Source organism: Callionymus lyra, chromosome 12 (assembly GCF_982586985.1).
Source record: "Callionymus lyra chromosome 12, fCalLyr1.hap1.1, whole genome shotgun sequence".
In the NCBI taxonomy this organism is placed as follows: Eukaryota; Metazoa; Chordata; class Actinopteri; order Syngnathiformes; family Callionymidae; genus Callionymus; species Callionymus lyra.
Genome location: NC_141829.1, coordinates 20,618,080 through 20,644,011, shown reverse-complemented (window position 1 = coordinate 20,644,011; position 25,932 = coordinate 20,618,080). Strand labels below are relative to the sequence as shown.

The 25,932-nt window shown below is 40.3% G+C and overlaps 2 protein-coding genes across 2 annotated transcripts; both read right to left on the bottom strand.

Moving 5' to 3' along the window:
• Positions 1 to 332: 332 nt before the first annotated feature.
• Positions 333 to 1,764, bottom strand: LOC148068610 (mid1-interacting protein 1-B-like). The gene has a single exon (XM_087804677.1). The coding sequence runs from the start codon at positions 1,454 to 1,456 to the stop codon at positions 947 to 949; it is 510 nt and encodes a 169-aa protein (XP_087660803.1). The 5' UTR covers positions 1,457 to 1,764; the 3' UTR covers positions 333 to 946.
• Positions 1,765 to 12,810: 11,046 nt separating this feature from the next.
• On the bottom strand, positions 12,811 to 25,894 carry tspan7 (tetraspanin 7). The gene is made up of 8 exons (XM_087804472.1): positions 25,751 to 25,894; positions 19,490 to 19,678; positions 19,286 to 19,360; positions 19,120 to 19,215; positions 15,894 to 16,049; positions 15,647 to 15,730; positions 14,521 to 14,606; positions 12,811 to 14,433 (listed from the first exon to the last, which is right to left on the bottom strand). Exons 1-7 carry the CDS (start codon positions 25,814 to 25,816, stop codon positions 14,538 to 14,540), a joined length of 735 nt encoding a protein of 244 aa, XP_087660598.1. The 5' UTR covers positions 25,817 to 25,894; the 3' UTR covers positions 12,811 to 14,433; positions 14,521 to 14,537.
• Positions 25,895 to 25,932: the final 38 nt, after the last annotated feature.

Here is a 25,932-nt window from a genome sequence, read left to right as displayed (position 1 = left end):
GAATGTGAGAAATACCACTTTCATTTTGGGAAAAGTAGTAAAAGAAAAGCGTGTCCAGAATCAAACATTAACCCAAGAAAAGGGAGCGTCTAAAAGAACTGGAGTAGGAGGCAACTCTTGGGAGTAGAACCGACAACCTGTATGTGCCCTAGGCAACTGTTTAATCAGGAATTCTAATTATGAAGGCTTGGACTGTTGCCATGCATAATGGAACCTGTCGTTTTTGTTAGTTGAAATGATTGTTCATCGTTGATAATATGTTGCGGGCTGGTATTTATTATTAAAATGGCCAAAATTTAGAGAGAAATAGAGAGAAAACACAACAAATACTGTCACAGTTTGTATAAAAATTTATTCAGAAATGATTCAGTGATTTTCGTACAAAAGTTGTGCAAAAGGGTTCAGACAAAAAGCTCGTCGCAGGGCAGATGGGTCGACTCCCATAATACCTTAATAAAAACAGTGTGGTCTGGAAAAAAAAAAGTCATTACTCTCTTTGTAAAAGAATTATCTTTTTTTGATTCCAGTTCACTGAGCATGTAGGACACGAGGAGATCAATGGCGACGAACAGTAGCATCTGCCTCCCTCCTCCTCTCCCGGACAATAACATGAGACAAGAAAGAATACCGTGCTGTCGTCACATGGGACACAAAACATCTCCAAAAACTGGCATCAAACGCGTCATGGGCGAGATCCTGCGCCAGGGATGATGATGGAGATGATCGCTCCTCAGGATTTCATTCAACACATTCACTTTTTTAAAAAGTGGGCAAGAAGTACACGAGGTAAATAAATACACATAAATAGAATTCACTGTGGTGTCCACCACACCGCCGAGTGCAAAAAGTAAAGTTGGCTGGTGGTACACGAGACCACCGAGATCAGCACATTAATACCATGGAAAAGTGAGGTCCAGAAGTTGCTGCTGCTGCGTTCAGGGACCCATCAGAAAAGTCCGTACTCCTGCTGGTAGCGCTTGGTCAGGGAGTTGGCCTGCTTGGTCAGCTTGGACAGAACCCCGTGGAGACCCGTCAGGTGGTACTGGAACTGCTTCTTCAGGTCTTCATCCTCCTCGTCGTCGTCCGAGCAGGAGGAGGAACACGATGAGGAACAGGATGAGGAGGAGGATGATGAGGAGGACCCGGAGGAGTTCATGCGGGTGATCATCATGCTCTCCTTACGGGGGGCGTCCTGGATGTTGGCGCCCCTCACGCCCCACTCGATGTCCCGGCGGATGGACTTGAGCAGCTGGTAGTACCCGAACATGGTCCCCTCCTCCTCGTCGTGGTCCGACTTGAGGCAGCTCAGCTCCCGGTGGTCCTCGTCCAGTGGGACGTCCCGCAGCAGACTGGGCACCATGATGGTCTGGTCCATGTTGTTGACCGCGCCGAGGAACCGGTTCATGGCGTGGGAGAGAGAGTTCCTCTGGGTGGGTGTCTCTTGGATCTGCATCATCTTTACTCCTTTTTTTCTTTTTTCCTTTCTGTGCGCGTTTTAATCTGACAGTCGCGCTCCTCCTATAACCAGATTAGCAGGGGATTGGCTGGATGAGGATCAGGAGATCTGGGTCTATATCCGGGCGCGGTTCTTTCTTTGGACGCTCCTTTTTTTTTGAGAGGTGCGTCTGCGCGCCTGTTGCTCGTCTGTGTGTCGCAGCCAGAGAAGCTCAGTCGTATTTAAAGAGTGTGTGGGCGGTTTCAACTGTTGACAAACTTGCTGGTCGAGTTCTTCCGCTGCCAACATTCTGAGTATATTTCACTTAAATATTTCACTGCCTTTCATATGGTAAACGAGCTTCGTTTTACGGTTAAAGTTCCTTTTGTGCTGCGTCATAAAGCTGAATGATTTCATATTATAAAAAAAAGAAAAAAGGACCACATAGAATTAGCACCTCCCATATCCATTTAAAATTGTACTTTGAACGATTAAAATATGGTATTTCACAACTGTACTGCACGTACACTACACAAGTAAAATCAAAATAAATAGTCTCATATAGTTAATAACTGGGCTCTGATATTTCAAGGTGAATTTACTTGCTAATCTACAGGAATTATACATGGATTACTATTCAAGTAAATAATAATACTAAACATATTATGTTGGTGCATTTAAGGCATATGAATAAAAAGTAAGAAGAACTTTCTGATGATTATTAAAAAAAAAAAAGTTATAAATTAGAAAAATAATTGAATTTCAGTTTTTCAAAGGTAATATATATTAATTAAAAAGATACACATTTATGTTGTACGTGTGTGAATGGGGGAATGCGTGACTGTCAACCCTGGTCTAGAAAGGCGTTATACAAATAGACTATTATTATTATTATTATTATAAATACATTATGTTACTATGTTATTTAAATTAATACCTATAAGTAACAATAAAAATGTAATTAATAAACCATGAATGTAGTCAAAAAGATATGGATAAATTGTTGAACTTCAGTTAATCAGATATGGTATAGATAGAACTTTATTGATGATGAAATTGTTTTATATATTGTTATATATATAATAACTGACTCCTTCAAGAAACATCTTAAATATGTTTTATTTGTTCAGGCTTTTCCTTGATTTTCCGGAACTCCTGTGTTGTTCTCAGTATTATCTTGACCTTTAAAGTTTATATTTTATTGAGTATTGTTTTGATTGTTTAAGCGCTTTGTGACCCTGGTCTGGAAAAGCGCTCTATAAATACACATTAATTACTTACTTACTTACTTATAATAATAATATAATGAGTCAGTCATCAGAATGTAATGGATGATTGATGGATGAAGAAAAATATTTGAAGTAAAAAACACTATGTAATTATGAAGTATTTCACTAAAACTAAGATGGGTGTATGTAGTAACACACCTGTTATAACCTGTAAACTGCCTCAGATCGTATTACGTAAAAAGGTAATTGAGGAAATACTATGGGTTTCGCGGAGACCGTTGACTTTGGATTACTCTGGTATTTGGGTGCCACCAGAGAGTCACACCCGCGTTTCTGCCAAGCGGGCCGGAAGCTCATGAATATCGACAATCGGCCCACTGTGGCATCCAGTCAAATCTCTACGAAGGCGGGACTTCATGCTTTCTGTACACAAGTATCACTTTTGCAACACTGCTTATATCAAAGTTACCTTGAGATTAAATCACCACATCATCAGACTACGCCCCTCTGGCACTTATGATCCTACCTGGGTAGTGTTGCATCAAAACCTGCACCAAGCTCAAGCATTAAAGGAGGATCAGAAAGCAAAGATTCAAGTGCCTTATAAGGTAATAAAAGTCAAGATGATGTCACAATCAGCCTCATCCTCACTGTGACTTTGACTGAGGAACATGGTTGGACTGAATCCAGCAACACCCTTTTTGTACAACATGACAGCCGAATGGTTCTTAAATTCCAATTTAATTTAATTTAATTTAATTAATACATTTAATTAAATTTAATAAACAATACATTTATATTTATCTAAAATAACATGACCCAAATCATTGTCATAGAACGTGAAAATAAAAGCAAAAGTCGAAAAGGAAAATGCAACTATAAATATGTTTCAAAAGTCCCATCAGATGTTTTCTACAAAACTGGTGAAAAACCTCAACAAAGCTGTTCATGAATAGTTAAGGCGTCTTTGTCCTTTTACTTGTCGTGTGAGTCTGTAATTGCACTTTGATTAACACGGAAACATATTCATAGTCCAATGAAGAAAATTCCAAAACAGACCGTCCTTTTGTTAAAGACAATACTCTCTGAGGTGTGTTCATCTTTCTTTCCATAAAAGATGGAAGCAGTCAAGTAAGCCAGATGGCATTAACGTTCACTTTGAATGAAGCAACATGACAATAGTGTCGTCAAAGGGTTGTTCTCCTGGCATGACGATGCGTCCCACGGCCCAAAAATATAGTCTAATTGTTGTCTTTTGATTGTAAGCAGTTTTTCCTCGCCTTTCACCCCAAGTAGCTGGGATTCACTCCAACCCAACGCAACAGTAGTCATGGAATAACAGGCGGAAAATTAATGAATAAAAGGGCACGGCCTTGGCAATGAATCCGTCCTTGGCCGAGCTCACCAAATACCAGAGAAAAAAAAAAACGAAGCCTTTTTCCATCATTTTATTAATTAGATAATATAAAGATTATTTATACGATTTCAACAGCGAAACAATCTTTCGCCAGTATTACAAACACGTGCACCGTACCCATCAAGGTGAAAGAATTTAGGTAAGCAGCCAACCTGTACATGGATAGGTAAGAAATCACTTGTCATCGCATTCTTCACAGATGACACAACACTATTTCAGTGATTCATTCATTCACAATCCGCTCGCACAACAACGTAAGACACCTGCAACATTTAGAGTCTTGGTCTCGACACACCAGGGTTAGCTAACAGAGGGGAGAAGTGACATTGGAGTACACATTAATGAGGATTTCCAACATGCCGGAGTGGTTTCGCCATGACGGATTTGAAATAGTTTCATGACAGCACAGGAGAGGACTGATGCAAGCATCTCGTTTCTAGAATTCACTGTCAAAAACAACCTTTGTACGAAAGTCGTGAACCCGATCTTGGTTTAAAAGAAAAATTTCTTTAAAAAACTTTATTGAAGGACCGATGTCATGGTTGCTTTCCAGGGTGACCCCCTTTATTTCATTTTCATTTTCAAGTAGTAAGTGCTGACAGACATTTTGAATTGTTTGTTCACAACATTAATGGACATCATCGACAAGGTGAAGAGGCTCAGTGTCTGATGATGTCACCTCTTATTGTAAGGCTGGGATGAGGATCAGCTCATCCAAAATCCGAGACAATTGTTTTTTAAAAAGGGGAAATCGTTAATCAGGTTTTTGAGGTCTTGAGGTATTGTTTGTTAGTAAGGTTGAAATCTGGCCCAACTTGAGGTTGATTGAAATAGATTAATGTTGATATAGTGAGAAACGAATATACTAAGATAAGATAAGAAACATATTAATGAACCCAAATAACAGCATTATTTGTCAAGAAGAGACGCTGCTTAGACTGAATGGATTTGAGAGACTCAAAGTAGATGGAGAGAGACAGAAGGAGGGAAGGGTGGACAGTGGGATAGACAGAGAGACAGACAGGTGGAGAGACATACAGGCAGAGAGACGGACAGACAGTCAGGTGGAGAGACAGACAGACAGACAGACAGACAGACAGACAGACAGACAGACAGACAGACAGACAGACAGACAGGCAGACAGGCAGACAGGCAGACAGAGAGAAAGACAGACAGGGAGACAGACAGGCAGGGAGACAGACAAGTGGGGAGACAAACAAACAGGCCGAAGGACAGACAGACAAACAGGCAGAGAGACAGACATTGAGGCAGAAACAGACAGACAGTCAAGTGGAGAGACATACAGATATATAGACATGCAGATGGATAACCAGTCGGATAACCAGTCGGACAGACAGATAGACAGATAGACAGGGAGACAGTGAGGCAGTGAGACAGTGAGACAGACAGACAAACAGGCAGAGAGATGGATAACCAGTCGGATAACCAGTTGGACAGACAGACAGACAGACAGACAGACAGACAGACAGACAGACAGACAGACAGACAGACAAGTGAGGAGACAGACAGGTCGAGGGACAAACAGACAAACTGGCAGACATTGAGGCAGAGAGAGACATTGAGGCAGAGAGACAGACATTGAGGCAGAGAGACAGACATTGAGGCAGAGAGACAGACCTTGAGGCAGAGAGACAGACAGACAGACAGGGGGATCCTGTGTTTAAACTTGAATCTGAGCAGATATTTTTCCCAGAAGTCTCAGGACCGTGGTATCAGCAGCTGTCCAGTAAAGTCTTCTTCTGGTAAGCGTGGGGGAGAGTTTCCACTCACGCAGAAATAGACACAAACAGTCTGAAATCTGAGCCTCAGTAAACACCATGACTGGCGTGTAACTCTAGAAACATGTTTGTCGCCCGTCACGCCCGTCAACATGTCGTCCGCGGGGCCGGAGAGGAAGAGTTTAAGAAAACCGGCGAGGAAGACGAAGGACAGCTGGCAGAGCAAGACTGATCACTAACACCGTTTCCGGATGTATGGGCACAGCTTGTTCCAGAAACCGGCGAGTGAATGAGCGGACAAGATTGTTGCCGAGCAAGAAAGAAAAAAAAAAGGACGATCAGCAAACCTGATCGGCCGGTTTTTCACTCTCAGTGCAACGTTCGCTCTGAACTGTGGATCTGTGGCTAAAACTTGTTTTGCATCGACCACTGGATCCTCGTCGCACAATGGATTGATTGACATGAGTTTTTTGGGGAATGTCAGTTGTAACAGCAGAGAAAGATGTCACATACACACACATGATAGTAAGATAAACTTAGACAAACAGTACACCTTATGAAACAATTACGAACTAACAAACATAAATAAATGTTACAAAATTAGTGCACAAATGCTCCTTCCCGGGTGCAAAACAAATAGACTCAGGGACTGATTCATTCCTCGGGCTATTAGATTGTACAATTCTGAGTTCGGGGGCAGGAGTGGAGTAAAAGTAAAACTGTTCATCTTTGTTCCTTTGTCTTTGTTATTTTTCTTTGATCTATGTTTTTTATCTTTATCTTTAGACTTAGATTGCATCATCTTGTTCTTTCTCTTTATTTCTCTTTGTTCTTGTTCTTATTTTATTTTGATTTATTTTTTGTGAAAAATTGCCCTATTTGCTGTGGCTATTGGAAGAAAAACATTTCAATAAAGTTCTACCTTACCTTACCTTACCTTAAATAATATAATAAGAAATCATAGTTTTAATACAACATGAAATATACAGTTATACAGTGAAAGAAACACAATAATAATCATGAAATATCAATAACAAACTAGTAAAAATACAATTTGAACACTACAAAAGTACATTATTATTAATTATTTAATGAATTAAAAAATCTGACCCCAGTGGCAGGAAGTAAAAAAAAAAAATCTACATCCTGTTGAGATGATCAACGTCAACAAACAGGCAATTAATGAGAGTGAAAGTGATGTTGATAGGAAGGAATTTGACGGGAGCGTTCGGTGACGGAGGATAAACACGGAGATAATTTGAAGTGTTTGATGTAAACTAGAAGGTGAAACGGTGCAATCTCACGCCCTAAAGGGGGATAATCCCAGCCCCCCCCGGGGGTCCCCGACACGGTTGGACAAGAAGCAGGTCAGCAGGCTGGCCAGATCTCAAGTGGACACACGAGTCGCTCCATCGATCGAGCCGTTCATCTAAAATAATACTTTTTTCCCCCCCTTTCTTTTTTTTCCCCCTGCAAAGATGTCTCGCCGCACACCAGCGAAACAATGAAACCTGGAGCGATTGGGAAAAAGGATTTCTCGATTTTGTGTGGTGTCAGAAACTCTCGCTTCCACTGATTACAGAGAGTGTCATCATCTTCCTGCAGGCTTCAAAGCAGAGGAAGCAGAAGTGCTAGTGTGGAGGAGCAGACAGCAGCCTGAGTGGGAACTCTTGTCATCACAGATGCTCGCAGCCAGGAAAAAAAAGAAATAAAAAAAAAAAAAAAAAAAGTGTGAGTCTGCACGGCGGAGACCTCGGGGAGGGCAGCTGGAGGCGAAGCAGCAATTAGAACAGCAGCCAGTGACACACACATACACACACACACACGTGCACACACACAAATGGATGCATCCGTGGGTGAGCGAGGAGTCGACCGGTGGAGCAGGAGATCCTCGCAAGGTTGAGTCCTGCAGGACCAGGGATTTCAGATGAAGTCCTCGACCAGATCGCAAAGTCCTGTCAGGGTTTTTAAGATCGAAGAGCAGCACGAGTCATTAGTGAAGACCTCCCTGAACCTCTATTACATCTGTGGGGACCACCATCAACACAAATCTTCTGCTGTCCCAGCTACACGGGGCAAGGTGGGCTGGAATCATGGAAATTGAATTGAATAATAATATGTAATTGTTGGATGCATCAGGGACAACAGCGAGTACAGGAGTCTGATACCTGACTTTGTGGACTGGAGTGAGAGGAACCACTTGCAGCTGAACACCTCAAAGTCCAAGGAGCTGGTCTTGGACTTCGGGAGGTCCAGGACAAAACCACGTCCAGTGTCTATCAGAGGTGACAAGGTGGAGATAGTTGACAACTATAAGTACCTCGGTGTATGGCTGGACAGTAAACTGGTCCTGCAACACAGACCATGTATATAAGATAGTCCAGAGTAGACTGTACTTTCTGAGGAGGCTCCGATCATTTAACATCTGCAAGAAGCTCTTCTGCATGTTCTACCAGTCTGTGGTGGCCAGTGTCCTGTTCTATGCTGTGGTGTGTTGGGGTGGGAATGTTTCCAAGAGGAGTGTCAACAGGTTGGACAGATTGATCAGGAGGGCTGGCTCTGTGGTTGGAATGAAGCTGGACTCACTGGTGACAGTTGCTGAGAGGAGATCATTGAACAAACTACTGTCCATCATGGATGATGACAGTCATCCTCTGAGCACTGTCATCAGTGAACAGAGAAGCAGAATGAGTGCACGAATGCTCCTACCCAGGTGCAAAACAAATAGACTCAAGGACTCATTCATTCCTCGGGCTATTAAATTGAATAATTCTGAGTTCGGGGGCAGGAGTGAAGTGAAAGTATCATGATGTTCTATTCTATGTTAATCTTTATATCCTTTGTCTTTGTCATTTTTCTTTGATCTATGTTCTTTATCTTTAGACTTAGATTGTGTCATGTTGTTCTTTCTTTTTCTTTGTTCTTGTTCCTATTTTTTATTATTATGAATAATCGTCTGTATTCCTGTGTTCTAATTGGAAAAACTATTTCTTACTATTTTATCTATCTATCTAATAATTTAAAAAAAGAGAATACTTTGAAATTAATAAAAAAAATGTACACATACAGTTTGATTTTCTGATTCCAATAATTTAAAAGTAAAATTCAATACAAAAGTGTTGGTGTAACAGTCGATCATTACTCTTTTGGTATTTTTGAGTGGCACTATTATACCAACATTTAAGTGATGGGTAATAAGGCCTCATGATACACTATCAGCTGAATTATGATACAAGGCCTTATTTTTTATTTTTTAAAGGACACTAGATGGCACTCTTTGCTCTACGATCTTTGGCTCTTATCTACTAATTTAAGCCTGACATAATTTTCACTGAGAGTGCCATCTAGTGGCCTTTAAACAGTACCATGATACAGCATCAGCTGCCTCATGAGCCCCCATCAACATTTTGATATTGAATTTAAAATACTTTTTTTTTTAATTATTGGAGTTGTATAATTATCGAGCTCTATGTGTAAAAATTCAAGAACAAAGACCAATAAAAAGAAAGATGACACAATCTAAGTCTAAAGATAAAGAACATAACAAAAATAACAAAGACAAAGGATACAAAGATTAACATGGAATATCATCTTTTCACTCCACTCCTGCCCCCAAACTTAGAATTAAACAGCCCAATAACATGAGGAATTAATGAGTCCTTGAGTCTATTAGTGTTGCATCATGGGAGGAGCATTTGTGCTCTCTATCTGCTTCTCTGTTCTGATGACTGTGTTCTGTGGTCAAATATATATTATATATAAATCATTGAAATCAATTATTTAAACAAGCAACTCTTAAAATAAAATTAAAAATTAAAAGTTTCAACATTTCAATTTTTAATTGTAATCATTCAATATTTTGGTTCCACTGATCCATTGCCGTACTTGACCATCATGGAATTATCTGGTTAAGATGAGTTTCATATTTTAAGCCAAATTCCGGGCACACAGACTGTATCCACTCGAACCACAGATAAATCAGTTCCGTTTGACTGAGAGGAAAATATCTGGTCCTATAGGTTTGCACCTCAAACATCCTGGTTCTTTTGGTCATGACACAGCGAATGCTGCTCTTCCCAATTAATCATCCCGATTGAACTGTCCCTCCTCTCACTCCGGAGTCAGGGTCTTCAGCGGCTTCACAATTAATGCAAAGTGGACGCTTGCACGATGAGCGCCGGAGATACCGGGAAGAGCGAGACGAGGAAGAAAAACTAATGAGTTTCGTGGAAGTGGTGAACGAGAACATGAAGACGGGGGGGACGTGACCGGGGATGATAATCGATGCCGACTCTCTGATGGGAAAAGAAGCGGGAGAAGTTCTGATGTGATCGTCGGCTTCTCTCGAGAACCTCTCACGCCCTTCCCTGCCCAGAACCGGTTGTGGTCTAAGATCATCACGGCTCAGCGTCAACACGTCTAGAGGAGCTCAAAGCTAAGTTATGACTCGCTAAACCACTCTGTCACACTCGTCTTCGCAGCCTTATCTCGGAGGAACCGAAACTGCCGTCGTCTCAAAATGAGACGTTAATGAAGAATAGAAAACTAGAAAAGACCTGAGAAAAGTGTGATCCGGGGGCCTTCGACTGTACGTATGCGACGTGAAGTGAAGGTATAATCATGTCGCTAACTAAACATTTTATTTAGAATTTATTAAGTCTTTCCATTCTTTTTTATTCGTCCATTTTGGGGGTATTTAATTTTAAAGTGAACGTATTTTACTTTATTTTACATTTAAGAAACATAAGCTTGCCCTGCGACAGACTGGCGTCCTGTCCAGGGTGTCCCCTGCCTATCGCCCTATGACACTGGGATAGGCTCCAGTCTCCCCGCGACCCCCCGACCCCGGGATAAAGCGATTGTCAATGAATGAATGAATGAATGAAACATGAGCTTATTTAGCTTTGAGGTTATGATAAAATCTATTTAGTAAGTAATATGTAGTAATATTTAGTAGTAGTAAGTTATGTATTCTTTTAGGTTTTTCCTCTTTTTTTTAAACACTTGACGGCCCCTTACAACAGTCACAGTATGTAATGTGGCCCCTGACGAAATTGAATTCCCCTGCCCTTGATTTATAGTGTGTGGTCCAACTCTTGTTTGCTATTTATTTAAAGTCATTAATAAACATTTTTTAATGTAACATCAGAATCTCATAAGGTATCAATAAAGTTATCTAACACCTTTAGTGGCGGAGGGTTTTGTGTAAATGTTTGTTAATAATACGCTTTTAATCGCGGAATTTTGCAAAGAAAGACAAGTAAACCTACATTCACGTCGCAAAAACAACTCCTCTATTTCACCCATCGTTTTCAGAAAAAACGAGTCCGTCACATCGAGACAGAGACTCACACACGCCATTATTTCTTGTCGAACCAAAGAAAAAACCCTGCGGTGAGAAAAAAGCAGAATCACACGAGAATCTCCTCCTCGATCAACGTTCCATCTCCTCCACGAGCGTCGACGCTTTTTTCCGAAAGTAAAAAGATCTATTTGGGACGTGTTTTTTTTTTTTAATCTATTAACACGTGGATTAGCGGGCGAACGCTTTTTTTTTCGCGATCACGTCTCGCTGCTGCGCTCGGTCTGCGCGTGTGTGTGCGGGGCGTGCGCGCGCGTGTGTGTGTGCGTGACGTGTGAGAGAGTAATAGCGCCTCCCCGGTGGATGTCTCCCCGTAGCCTATAACCCATTAAGCGCGTACAGGGGGAGCGGGAGGGGGGGAGGAAGGAGGGAGGGATGGAGGGAGGGAGGAGGGGGGAGGAGGACGCGGAGCCGCCGGCTCTCCACGCTCCATTAGCGGAGCCACTGCCGCGTCGCTCTGCCGGTAATTTGCGTAACGAGGCTGGATCGAGCCGGAGCAGCAGCGCGGTCTCCCGGAGTAATAGCGCCGCTTTCCCATCAGCCCTCCACTTTTCCGGCCTTATTACTGACGCGGGCGGCCAGACGGGCGCAGGAGAGACGAGTTCGTGTCTCGGAAGCTTCTCGGCTCCACGATCGTTTTTCAGCGGAACCAAAGCGCCGCCAAGCGGGAGAGTGGGGTACTGCACTTGGCTCGGAGCTTGCGTTGGGTTTTTTTTTTTAACCCCCTTGGGTAACGGCGGTTTTGCGCCGGAAATTCGGCGAGATTAATCGGTGATGAACTGACGAGCTATCCAGGGTTTCCCTTGTGGTTCGCCCCAACTTAAAAGGGTTCTACGTAATCCCACTAAGGAAATAAACACGATTCCAATCAATTGATTAATTGATTAATTGACCAAAACCTAAATGGTAGAAATCCATGTTATATATATAAAATAGTAACCTTTCTGGTAATGACATTAAAAAAAAAAAATCTGTGGGAGGATGACCAGACCATTAATTTGTTTCCCCCCCTTGGGTAACGGCGGTTTTGCGCCGGGAATTCGACGATATTAATCGGTGATGAACTGACGAGCTGTCCAGGGTTTCCCCTTGTGGTTCGCCCCCATGTCACTTAAAAGGGTTCGAGTACGGGAAATAAACAAGATTCCAATAAATTGATTAATTGATTAAGATAAATTGACCAAAACATAAATGGTAGAAATCCATGTTATATATAAAAAAAATAGTAACCTTTCTTGTAATTACATTTATAAAAAAAATTCTGTGGGAGGATAACGAGACCTTTATTTTTTTTTTTATCCCATTAAATAAAAGGACAATGTACGCGCTCTATATAGTTCCACGTCTCTCTGTAGGCATAGCAACAGGTCTGAAGGCTTATAAAGGTAAACCGTATCTGCTGGGCTCTCTCACATTTAACTATTTTATTCTTTTTTTAAAATAATTAATTTAATTGTAAGACTCTATTGCCTCTCCGTGCGCGTTTTAACTTTCCTTTTAGATTGTTTTATGTATAAAATAATATTTTATTATACGTGTTTCTATATAAAAAAAAAAAATCTGACCAAGAAACGTTTCACGAACCTGCAGTTAATAAAAACCTCGAAAAACAAAAGGACCAAAAGCAGTTTGAATTTCGTCAATTTATTGATAAGACCACTGACGGTGACTTCGATCGTGATGTAGTAATTCCCGTGTGAGTGACGACCCCTTGTGGAAGCTAGATGTATTACAGCGTATTATTTACAGAAACAAACGTCAGTTTAGCAAAAAAAAAAAAGTTAAGTTAAAAATGCAAAACTTCACAAAATACTTAGCGTTAAAAATATGAGTCTTAGAAAGCCACAACCAAATACTACCTTTGTAAATCACACGCTCAAAAAAGAGCCACAAAATTAAGTCCGAAAACTGCGATAAATGTACAGATAAAACAAAAACATCAAGGTTATTTTTCAAGGTCACGTGACGTTTGTTTTCTACACAGCCATCAAACTAACAGACTAAGATTTCAAAAAATTAAGTTACACAACATATCTAGCAGGCAGCCAAAACAACACATTTTACAGTATATAAATAACAATTCCAGTACATATCTACAGTTATCAATGTATGTGCCACGAGAAAATACTGTGTGTCAAATTATCACCTGGAATTATAATCAAAATGATGAATATCACAATCAAAGTTTTAGATTGTATCAGTTCAATACTGAAGAATAATTATTTATCTGATTAATTGAAAAATAATCTTCAACGAAAAGAAAAAAGTAAATGATAAACTAAATTCTGCAAAATAAAGCAGAAAATATTTTAACTCATATTTTTAAGTTAAGTCATTAAGTTATTATAACTGATATTATTATTGTTACAGAACATTTTGGTTTCTTTCTCATTTTTATTTGTGCAACACATTATTAAGACGACGATAACAAACATGTGCAACGTTTTTCAAATAATACATTACATTTATTATGATTCATTTTGGTGCAAAACTTAATGTTGATCACTTGTATTTGTGTTTTTAATCGTTTCAATATTTGGTTTAATGCATTTACAGCTGATTTTTATTTTGACAAAAATAATGTTTTACATTTCAGAACATGTTAATGCTATTAATAATAATAATAGTTATTATTTAATGCAAAAATAACAACAACTTTTATCAAAATATTCTTATACTGAACACTGAATTCATCAATAAGATTTGGCGGATTATCTTCCAAGATCAATTGAAACATTCTATTAGCTAGAAAATGCTAACTAACTGCAAATTTGGGATAAAAATATCTTGAATGAAGTTTTAAAAAAATGCTTCCTTCTCTTAGTCCTAAAATATCCTGGATGCACAAACTAACGTCACCAAATGTCACGTTCGTAAAAATATAGAATGGTGAGCGAAAGGCGAAACTAAACCGTCTATCAAAGCTAGTTCTGTACAAAGATTAAAAGTGGTCGAGTGATGCCGGGGCCATTACAACTTACAGAGAAGCTAAGCTGCACATGCCTGAGACCTAAACCTCCGGTCGAAGATTTGTGTTCAAACGCAACATCTACATTTCGCAGCAGTGTTTGTGTGAGTGTGTGAGAAAGTGTGTATGTGTTTTATCCAGATCCGGCTTTGATCCGACGGCGAGGAATGGTGTTTACAATAAGATATTCAGATCACAGGCAGAGACACGGAAAGAGGTGCGTTTTTTTTTCTAAATGAGATGTTTTGGAAATTCACTGTGTCAAAGCTTCTTCTTCTCCTCCCTGAGAGAAAAAGACAAAAAAAGGTTGAGTTGAATAAAATAACATGTGAGAAAACTGGGTGTAGCTGTTGGTTTCTATGCGTCTCACCTGCCACGTCAGCTCAGCTACACCATCTCGTACTGGTTCGCTGTTATGATCCTGGACAGGCAGCAGGCCAGCAGCATCCCGATCAGCTGCAGGACCAGAAACAGAACCCGTCAGTCCGACCCAAGAAACATCTCTGGATCTTACACACATGATCCTCCTACAACTTCTACCCACATCCAAGTGTTTAAATATTTGACCTGCAATCATAGTAAGAAACTGACTTGATATTTAACAAGGAAGGGCAAGTATGGCTACATTTTTAAAGGGTGACTCTAGATCATTTTATTTTTAGAAGAGCTGAAAAATGATATGTTGTTGCAGGTTCTCATTCATTCTGAATAAATTGAGTTTATGGGATGTTTTATCTCCGGCCAAAATGTGTTAGCTTGACATGAAAGTATTAAAAAAGTTGTGTTAGACCTGGACGGCCAGATGTGTAATTATCGACCATGAAATGAATGTTCATCAAGTCTAAAAACAAAAGGAAAATAATCCTTTTTGATGATTTATAAATATCAAACACTATTTTTAATTTATTTACGAGGAAAAACAATTGACATTCTTTTTTTTAAATTACATTTCTTTATATAAAGACTTACATTAGTAAATTGAAATAAATTATATATTTTTAATTGAATTCCTTCTTTCCTTTCCCTAAATTGTGTTAATTTGTAATACACATCTTAAGACAAAAAACATGAACTATATATTTAAATTTAAATAAGATAATTAAATTATTTCTGTCATTTTTTGTGAACGTATTAAAATCTGAAATTAAAAGATTTATTATATAATATGTCGAATTATATTCTCTATATATTTTATTATATATAGAACATAATAATTCTATATTTATAGAATATTATATTTTAATAGCATTAAAAATGATTTATTTATTTATATACAAGGAAAAAAACAATTTAAAGGAATTTAATGATCATTTTCTTTACATAAAGACTAATTTCTAATTGAAAGTTTTTCATTTTCATTTTTTTGTGCTCCTTAAAATGTATTAATTGGTCATTTAAATCTCAAAATAAAATTTTAAAAAGCATGATCAAGCTTGAAGGCTGAAGTTTGAATCAGGTTCACAATGTTTTGACTCGTTTCTTGCTGTAAATCTCACCTGTGAGAAGGCGATGCCGAACGTCACGCCAGCGATGATGGCCATGTTTGTTTCCATGAAGGAAGTCACCAGCTCGTAACAGCCCTGCAACACAATTCCAGTTCACACACAAAAAACAAACATGTTTGTAGAATTAAGGAACATGAAGCCGGGTCGGACGAGAGCGGCGTCGGCGTCTGACCTGGATGTTTTCTATTCCGAGGCTCCATCAAGTATTCATGTGGGCGAGACACACGAGAGCACTGACCTGGTGGTAGACCTTGCTCGGGGCGACGGTTGCGTTGCGCAGGTCGTCGGGGCTGCAGTCGGAGGAGTTGAGGCAGCAGCTGGGCGGGATGCCATTGGTCGGGTAGTAGACGCTGGCCAGCCAGCTGGTGTAGTTGTAAACTCCACAGCAACGCAGCTACAAATAAGAAGCTGTGATTAACAACCAGCTGCAGGTTGAAGCCTCGAATGTCTTCATTTTTTATTGCACATTTATCCTCCTTTTAGAGTACGAGTCATCATTTATACAAATAAATTAATTATGTAGCCCGAACCAAATAATCATGAGTATAAAAAATATGTTTTTGACAGACAGCTGAGTCAGCATTCACGCCGCCATGTACACCAGTGTCACCCTCGCACTTTAAAAGTTCCACATGCTGCCGTGTGGTCAGCCGGTCAGGGCTGCTTCCATCTGACCACTCTCCTTCATTCCGTCGATAAAGGACGCTAATGGGCCGAAGAGTCTCACGTATTAGTGCCCACGTCGGTGGGAAGATGCACTCAGAGGCGCATTTATCTTCTGGTTTAAGCGGTGACTGGTGCACAGGAAACAAATGAAGACAAAATGTGATGCGATTTGAACGTCGTAACGGTAAAGTGGGCGTCGTGTTTGTGGAGATTACGCGTTTTTGTTTTTGGTCATTAAGACAAAAGGGAAAATCGACTTTATTTGTTCGTTTGTCCAGCAGACGTCGTAAATCATGTTACAAATGTAAGTAAATATTCCTCCCCTTTTTAAAAATCTTCTAATCAGAAATCATGTTTGTCTGTGATTTTTAGTAATAAGACTGTGTTGATGATACTTTTCTTCTGATGGTATTTTCTTTGCACCGTAAGTCCATGGAGAATGAACCAATATAGATAATTCAATAAGCAATAGAGTCACGCTACATTAACCACCTTGCACTTCTGCCTAGAACCACACAAACATAGACAAGTTTTCGCAGGATTCTCACTACAATTAATCGATGAAAATCTACTAAACCTGGGTGTTGTATTTGAAAAAGACATGTCTCTAGTACCACACTACAGAAAACAATGGTGTCACAACGTGATCTGGATCTTATAATCCATGCTTTGTGTCTTCTCGTCTGGACTATTGTAACTATTTTCGTGTCTAAACAAGAAGGATCTGTCTCACCTGCAGTTAATACAAAATTCTGCAGCGAGAATTCTGACCTGCTCTAGTAGAAGAACTCACATTTCCCTAATCTTTAAAACTCTTCACTGGCTGCCAGTTTCTTTCAGGATCCACTTTAAAATTCTGGTTCTTACTTTCAGAACTATTCATCGTCAAGCTCCTCCTTACATCAGTGATCTGATCCAGCCTTACACCCCAGCTCGGGCTCTGAGGTCTGTGGATCAGAATCTACTGATGGACCAGAGGAGAGAAATCCTTCCAGGCTTTTGCTCCTAAGCTTTAGAATGAGCTTCCTCTCCCTCTGTGTTTGATGATCTACTGACTCCTTCAAGAAACATCTTAAGACATTTTTATTTATACAGGATTTTTCCTAACTTTCTGGGACTCCTCTGTTTGTCTTATGTGTCTTGACCTTTTAAAGTCTCTAAATTTGTAGGTATTTTTAAATGTGTAAAATTGTTTTGTTCTTTAAGCCCCTTGTGACCCTGGTTTAGAAAGGCGCTTTACAAATAACTACTTACTTAAACACAGACAGCTACAGTTCTGAGTTCACTGAGAGGCAGTGAGACTCACCCACAGCTGGTCAAGAAGGCACAGCAACGGCTGTACTTTCTGAGGAGGCTGAGGAAGTTTGGCATGTCGACAAAGTTCCTCAGAAACTTCTACAGCTGTGTCGTGGAGAGCAGTCTGACCAACTGCATCACTGCGTGGTACGGCAGCTCTACGGCCATGGACCGCAAACGTCTGCAGAGAGTGGTTAAGACAGCGGAGAGGATCACCAGGTCTCCACTGCCCTCTCTGCACAGCATCTACCACCACAGAGTCCACAGGAGAGCTGCCACCATCATCAAGGACAGTTCCCACCCACAACATGGACTGTTTACACTCCTGCCCTCGGGACGCAGGTACAGGAGTGCAAAATGCAGGACCACACGCCTGAGAAACTCTTTCTACCCCACTGCAATAAGAATCATGAACAGCTGAACACTGCACTGTTGTCACTTTAAATCCATCTCATGTACAGTTCCCCTCCCTTTCTTATATTATTATTTTTTTTATTTTTATTTTTATTTTTTTTATTGTTATTTCATCTTGACTTTTTTGCTATGTATATTTATATTTATTTTTATTTTTTTGTTACGCCGATATTTGTGGAGGGACGGCAAAGAAAGAATTTCATTGCATAGGGAAACGTGTTTCTCGATGTATATGACAATAAACACTTTGAATCTAAGTTGGTAGTTCTAATATAATCATGCTTATTAACAGCCTCGCTCTTGCAAAAAGCATGCAAAAAGCAATAATAGTTTCAGTTTTCACAATGCTAGCAGTAAAAGATTTGCATAAGCCCACTTTTATTCAAATGTATTTATCCCATTTGATTTAATTTCGATTTTTTTTTATTCTATTCTATTTTATACTGAATCTAAAAAAGCCACACAAATACCTTTGTTGTTTTTACAAGACTAGTAATAAATGTTTTCTAGTTTTTGATTACACCATCGAACCTAATTCTCTTCTGTATAACACAGTCAAAAACCAACATTGATGTTAAAACATCTAAACTTGACTCTTTACAAAAGGAACAAAAGCACTTATTCATAGAACATTAACCAGTAAATCAGATGACTTGTTTACATACTTGTGTACATAGTTGTGTACATCCTGCAAAGGATTAAACAAGGCTGTTTATCTTCAATTACTTGTCAATCAAACTAATTTCCTAATGTATCCAACCAAGAAAATAGCATTAGCAGGTCAGACCATCAACACTTTGCATTTTCTTTCACACTTGGTTGACCTCGTCATTCATCTAAATAAATGTGTAAAACATGCATATAGTCTCCTGAAACTGGCTCGATCTAGTCTTTCGAGTGCAACACCATCTTGTACGGCTCAAATGAATGTTCAGCATCACGAAAATTGATCAGATCAGCATATTTCAACAGCGTGTCGCTATGTTCGACAACAGACTTTCGCAGCTCCAGAGATGCTAACATCTCATAAAAGGATGTAAAAAAAACATTTAGTGTGGGTTGTGTGTACCGGGTTTTTTTCTACTCACCCTGTGCTGCAGGTTATCAACGGCAATGCTGGCGTCATCCACGGCATTGTAGTTCAAAACTGCATCGGTGTAAGTCCTGTGAAAGGTGCCTTTGATCTGAAAGAGTCGACGACACGCCAGCGTGAATAAAGCTGTTCATCATCATCACACGTGTAAAATCTCACACCTCGTGGCGGAAGACGAATCCGGAGATCCCGGCGACTAACTCGGCGAGGAAGACCAGAGACAGGAACATGGCATACTGGGAAGAGAGGCAGGGAAAATTAGAAAAAAGCGTTGGCATGGAAACGGGGATTAATCTCCCACAAATGTTGACCCGTGCCAAATATTTTTATCGCCGAGTCAGCCTTCTCCAGTATCATCCTCTCACCAGCTTCAGCATCCATGGGCTGCCTCGGCACGTGGCGAAGCATCCGAACAGGCCGAACACGATGATGACGGTGCCGGTGCCGATGAGGACGTAGGGGGCATTGGTGGAGTTGTCGGCGATCAGGGAGATGTAGGGGCCCAGCATCAACTTCCCCCATACTCCCACGGCGAGCAGGATGGCTCCTGTTATCTGGAGTGTTGGAAGAGATGTAACAGTGAGAGGGAGCAGACTCGTGGCTTTTTTATCTCGCGACGACATTACAATGGCGGCGTATTAGCTGAGAGGCGAGAGGGGGGGAAGGAGGCGGAGGATCAAGGTGGGAACAAGAAAGGGGGAAGCAATCGGAGTAAGGAGGAGCGACAGGAGACAGAAGACACAAATTTATCTGGAGTACGGGAGAGCGAACACCTGCTTTATGAATATGCCTGCAGCTCGGCACAAAGGGAAAGAGAAAAAAAAATACGAGAACAAAAAGGGGGACAAATCAAAGAACCCCTTTGATCCAAAGCGAAGGCGCTTCCTCCTGTTGCGTCTCCGTTTAGCATTTCAAATGAAGGCTGAAGGATAAAGGAGCGTGTTGTGCAGGGCGACGGAGGCCCGGGTCTGGCTCAGTGGCATTTGGAAGAAGAGGGCGCCGTGTGGAACGGCTGCCGGTGATGTGTCTCCAGCAGGAGCCGACGCGTCGTCTGAGGCTTTCTAATGGAGGACGGCGGCTTCAGCATGCTGAGAGGGAGCCCTGAGGGTCATATTTACTGTCGCACAATATGGAGTCTTTTTCCATAGTAGCTATGTTGATACAATACATAATATTCAGTTGTAGGGAATTTGAAACGTCATATAAAACCATGAAACCAAAAGAAACATTATTTTTTAACATATATATATTTTTAACTGTAAGTAAGTAAGTAATTTGTATTTATATAGCGCTTTTCGAGACCAGGGTCACAAAGTGCTTAAACAAACAAAACAATATTTAATAAAGTATATACTTTAAAGGTCAAAATAACACTGAGAACAACACAGTAAGGTAAGGTAAGGTAAGGTAAAAGTTTATTGATCCCTCAGTACTGTTGCTTCCTGCAATTTAGTTTAATTAATATTATAACTTCATAATTATTATAATTATTATTAGTGGTGGTAGATTGGGGTGTAACAAAATATAGATACACTCAAATAAAGCAATATATTTTTCACGATAGCGGCATGGTTTCGATATGTATATATTTTATCCATTCACATATAATTAATCTTTATTTAAAATGAACATGCAATCATGACAAACAAGACATTCTAGACACGCAGACCAGCGTAACCTGGCTTAGTTTCTGGTAGCGTTGTTTCATTTTTGTGCTGCAATTAAACTTCCAGCCACTAGGTGGTGTCAGTCGTTATGTCCTCGAAACAAGGAAATCTTGCGAGATCCCGTCGATGACTGAGGATGAGAGGAAACGGTCGACTCCAGCAGCTTTCAAAGCTTATGTTTGGACATGCTTTGGTTTCAAAACAAATGAAGTTATGACTTTGAGTCATGTGGTCTGTAAATTCTGCAACACCAAAATCAAGTCAAGTACTAGACAATACTACAAATATCTCCTGTTTCTGCAGTATCGCAATATACCGAATTGTTTCCCCTGTATCGTGATATGTATTAGTAGTGTTAATCTTATTGCTGATGTTTAATCCGCCTCTTATAATGGTTTTCAACTGGACTTTGGAAACCAATTTTAATCCATGACTCAGAAAAGTAGAGAAATAACTACACAATTTCTACAGAAATCAGAATTCTGCTTCTTGGTTCTGGTGTTTGCCTGGAGCGTTCAAGCCAATGAATGCAGAGATTGTAATAGAAATTCCTTCACAATAAAGGGGCGGCAGTTCACCACAGCTAAAAGTATTTTAAAATAAAGTGAATTGCAAAGCCTCAAATGGTAATCCTTTGAAATAAAAATAATTTGTCCTGCAGGAACGGACACGTGGAAGAAGAAGGAAGTGGTGCACCATAGAACCCAAACATTGTTCAAATCAATACTCAGAGAGAAGGTCAGAGTCGGGTCAAATGACTCACCTTGCAGGAGCCACATGAGGAATAGCGCTGTCAATCGATTTCATTTTTTTTTCATCACAGTTATGGGCTGTGATGTTTTTAGAGAAGTTGCTTAAATATAGAGATTTACTTGTAAGTGGCAATTATAGACAAACAAGTGAATAACAAAGTGTTTTAGATCAAGATACAAGAGCAGCTTTATTCGCCAGTACATATTGGTTTAAATAAGTTTAATTTTTTTCGTGGTTGTGGACGACCAATTCTATAGTTTCACTCCGTTTGTTTTTTCCAAAAACTGTGGCAAAATGCAAGTCATCCAGATAATGAGTGATCACGAGAAGGTGCGAGGACAGTAGCTCTTGCCAATTTCGTCACTTTTTAAGCTATTTCAGATGTGATTGTTGTACAATTTGTCACCACTTTTGATGTAAAATCACAATACGGTAGGGTGATGGGCCTCGTGACTAAACTCCAAATGTGATTGTGTTATTGTGTGCCTGACACTTAACCCCGATTGCTCGTTGTGGTGGGCTGGCACGGTGCATCGCAGCCTACTCCCATCACTGTGTAATTGTAAGTTAGTAAGTAAGTAATTTTTATTTGTATAGCGCTTTTCCAGACCAGGGTCACAAAGCGCTTGAACAATCAAAACAATACTCAATAAAGTATATACTTTAAAGGGCAAGATAAAACTGATAACAAAACAGGAGTTCCAGAAAATCAAGGAAAAGCCTGAAGAAATAAAAACCTCTTAAGATGTTTCTTAAAGGAGTCAGTAGACTCCATCGAGGAAATTGTGTGTGTAAATGGGTGACTTGAGCGCTGTAAAGCAGAGAAGCTCTATGTAAATAACAACCATTTACCGTTCTTGTTAGCAACAAGATGACTGATTTAAAATGCTACACAGTGGTTGGTGTGGCGGAGGAGAATTAATTTGATTAAATAATATATACAGTTTGAGCAAATTAGTTAAGAATATCACAGTGCAGATAAATATCTTGTTGACTACAGAGATAGCTGATTTTGTTTTTGTCTGTCAAAACCTTACCCCCCCACCCCCATGTTCCATTGAAAGTGTCAAAGGATCAACTCGAGTCAGTGAGAGTCGTTCCACCAGAAGCTTCCGACATGCTTCAGATGTAACAGGGTGCCATGACAGCATGCTCGGCATGCCTTCTGTAACGCGACACACGTTCTTTTGGTGGGAACGAGAGGTTCTGGCGACCTTCGATCATAGTACAGCGGCGTTGGGGGTCTTCTCTAAAAATGTGGTATCATGTGTCACATAAAAGATAGGGGGGGGGGATTGGGTGGTCAATAAATTGATGAAACGCAACTAGTTTGAGGATGGGAAAAGTCAGAGATCTTTTGGTGTTGCCTGAAAAACATACAGGCCCGGCCGACCTGGCCGTTCGGTAAGCAGTCGAGGAAGAGATTAAACGAGACACTTCGCACTTTACAGCCCAGGTGAAATGAAAGGCTGCGAGGCGAGCTGCTGATTTGATTTCCGAGTAACGTCCCGGCAATCTATTAATAGCCACTTCATCGTCCTGACCAGACTGTCATCTCAGAATCGCGGCGCTCCGGATGACAGTGAGTTTATGTCCGACATCATTAGAGACTAAATGTTACCTCTCCTGAGCCGCCGCCGCCGCATACAAATAGAAGGATCGGCTCGTCTGCACTTACGCGCTCATTTCCCGAGTCTGCAGGGAAATCAGGGCCCTTCGCGGCGGGGACACGTCGTCTAGTTTATGTCGGACGCTGAATTCCAAATAGACCCTGACCTGCTGTCTTCTTGGCGGGAGCCAAAAAAGCTGTCTCCCTTCTGCACTTTTTTGAAATTCAACCCCCGGGGCCAAGCCAACTTTGGTGGCGGTCCAGTTTTAAAAAGAGGTCTCCCCCTCTTCTCTGCTTTCCCGTGGCTTAATAAAGAAACAGAAGGCGCGATGACAAACTATGCTGGCGGGGACACAAGACACAAGACCGCCACCTGCTCGCCACTTCACCATCTCATGCATGGTGTTCCGAGACCATGTTGCTCATCGGGATCCGTTCTCTGCCGATGACACTGACATTGAGGTGTCGCGCTGTGCGAACTCGGCGCCCGCAAAACATCCCATAGTCTCGGTGACGGAATGCTCTCGAGACACCCGAAACCCCGACGCCGTCGCTGTCAGGCAGGCTCTCGGTGACTCCTCTAACCCGACTAAATATAAAAAGTCCATATTAGTGACACTTTTGGAGCGCGGGCGGACATAAAGCGCAGCCATTTTCCTTTTAAACCTTATGAAAATGACTCTCTGGGCCATAATATTCCGGATAAGTGTCGGAGAGCGGAATTACTCTCTAGCCCCGAAGTCGTTACAGGTTGATAAATCTCCTTCACATGTTCTTATTAGCTCATCCATCCTTGCCATCGGATGCCATTAAAAAATCTAACTAGGAAGGACAAGCTTCTGAACATCTAAAATATGAGAATACTGTGGCCCCCATGTTGATTCCAGAGCCATTAACTACCGCCTGATAATCAAATAACAGCCAGAACGAGTGGATTTAACGAGAGCTAAATGAATCCGTTGGTTAAAGTCGTTAAAGTGGCAACAATATCACTGACAGAAAGTCAAAGTTGCATTAATGCCAAAGCCAAAAAACGACATTTATCATGGACATACTGTACATGTTTTGACTGTGATAAAGTAGCTTTAGCTTAGAGATGCTAAGATGTCAAACTTTCCATAGCCTGGAACGCCTGACTTCTGACAAAATTTAATTTAATGTCAATGAAGTTTGACCCTTGTTACGTGAATTACTCATTTCCAAAAAATTATTTGTTAACACTAAAAAGGGAAACGTGATTAATTAAAAAAAAAAAAAAGCTTCTGCATTGTATACACACAAGATGGTGTAAAAATGAAATCGAAACTGAATTGTAGAAGTTGATGAAAAAAAAGTAAAAGTAAAATCGAATTATCTTGAAATACTTAAACGTTAGTATTATTGAACGTGGTAGTATAAGTTAACAAATATTATTGATCAGAGAAAAATATCGATTTAAATCCTTTGACTAACACATCATCTTTTTATTGCCAATCTTTTCAAACTTTAAGAAGAAAATGTGGTTGTATGCATCTTGTCATAAAAGTATGCTGAAAACTATAATATTGAACTAAAGTTTTGACCTTGAAGAATGTCCGAGTTATGCCTGAAAATGTTTCGTGAGACGCAAAGGGATGAATAAAGTCTATCTAATTTAATCTAATTTCTGACCCTGACCATCTTTTTGAAAGGCTTTCGAGGTCAGATATCATAAACCACATGTTTTAGTTGAATTAATTGAAAACATTTGTTAAATTGGTTATTACTTTTTGAAAAGGTGTTTTGTTTTAAAAAAAAGTAATGATAGTCTGTGACTTTTGACACTTCAAGACGCTCTTTTCAGTCAAGTTTACCCAGAAAACAAACCTTTAAACTAGTGAAAATGAGTGAAAATGATTCATTTTAATGCAAGGGTCGGGCTGTGAATATAACACCAACATTAAACTGGTCCGCCGTGCAAAACCGTTAGAGAACGCTGTTTTAGGATAAATTCAGAACTCCTGATACCCTTTTAAAGTATTGGACTGTACCGGACTGTACCGGGGGCCAAACAAAAACAAAATTATTTTTCTTTTGAACAGATGACATGACAGAAAGATGTGGTATAAAGTTTGCAAACAAAAAAAAACATAATATGTGGTCACTTGAATCACCCAATGCTTTTTTTCAACATTCATAAATCACTTGTATATACTGTATATATATTATTATATTTATATCAATAAGTAAATAGGTACTTAGAGATTTTTTTTATATATATATTTAGGAGGTGTTTATACAAAAAATATCCGTGTGTGTAGCCCTTTAAGAAGCCACAGCAACACACCCTAAAATGTAGCTCATGGGGTGCATGATAAATAAAACACGGCCTCATATCTGACGAGTTAGCAGGCCATTGTTTCATGACTCCAAATGTTTAACGGTGTTTAGGAGCCACTTTGACTCTAAAAAACCGTCTCGCCCGAGAACACACGTCAACACCCGGAGCACAAAAACACCAACAAGCTCACGTTGGCTCGCGACGATGATGCTGGAGACACCATCACGAACACACATAACGCAGGTCTGCGGTTGGTTTGGGGAAAATGTATAAACGCTCGTAAGGAGAGGCTACGTACCCAGAAGACGAAGGAGTAGACGATAAGGAGGGTTTTGAGGCAGGTGATGACCGGTTTCGTCTCCATTCTGGACCGTTACGTTGACAGTGATAAAAGGGCGGCGGAGGGAAACAGATCCTGCCGCAGCAGCAAGCAGCACAGCGTCACAAGAGCCGCATCACGACCCCAGCAAGCCTCGGTGC

Bases quoted from the DNA above. Each gene is read 5' to 3' on its own strand.
- LOC148068610 (XM_087804677.1), bottom strand. From the start codon at position 1,456: ATGATGCAGATCCAAGAGACACCCACCCAGAGGAACTCTCTCTCCCAC.
- tspan7 (XM_087804472.1), bottom strand. From the start codon at position 25,816: ATGGAGACGAAACCGGTCATCACCTGCCTCAAAACCCTCCTTATCGTC. The intron at 16,050-19,119 runs GTGAGTAGAAAA...TCTTATTTGTAG, and splicing joins TTGATAACCTGCAGCACAGG to CTGCGTTGCTGTGGAGTTTA. The intron at 15,731-15,893 runs GTCAGTGCTCTC...ATTGTGTTGCAG, and splicing joins CGAGCAAGGTCTACCACCAG to GGCTGTTACGAGCTGGTGAC.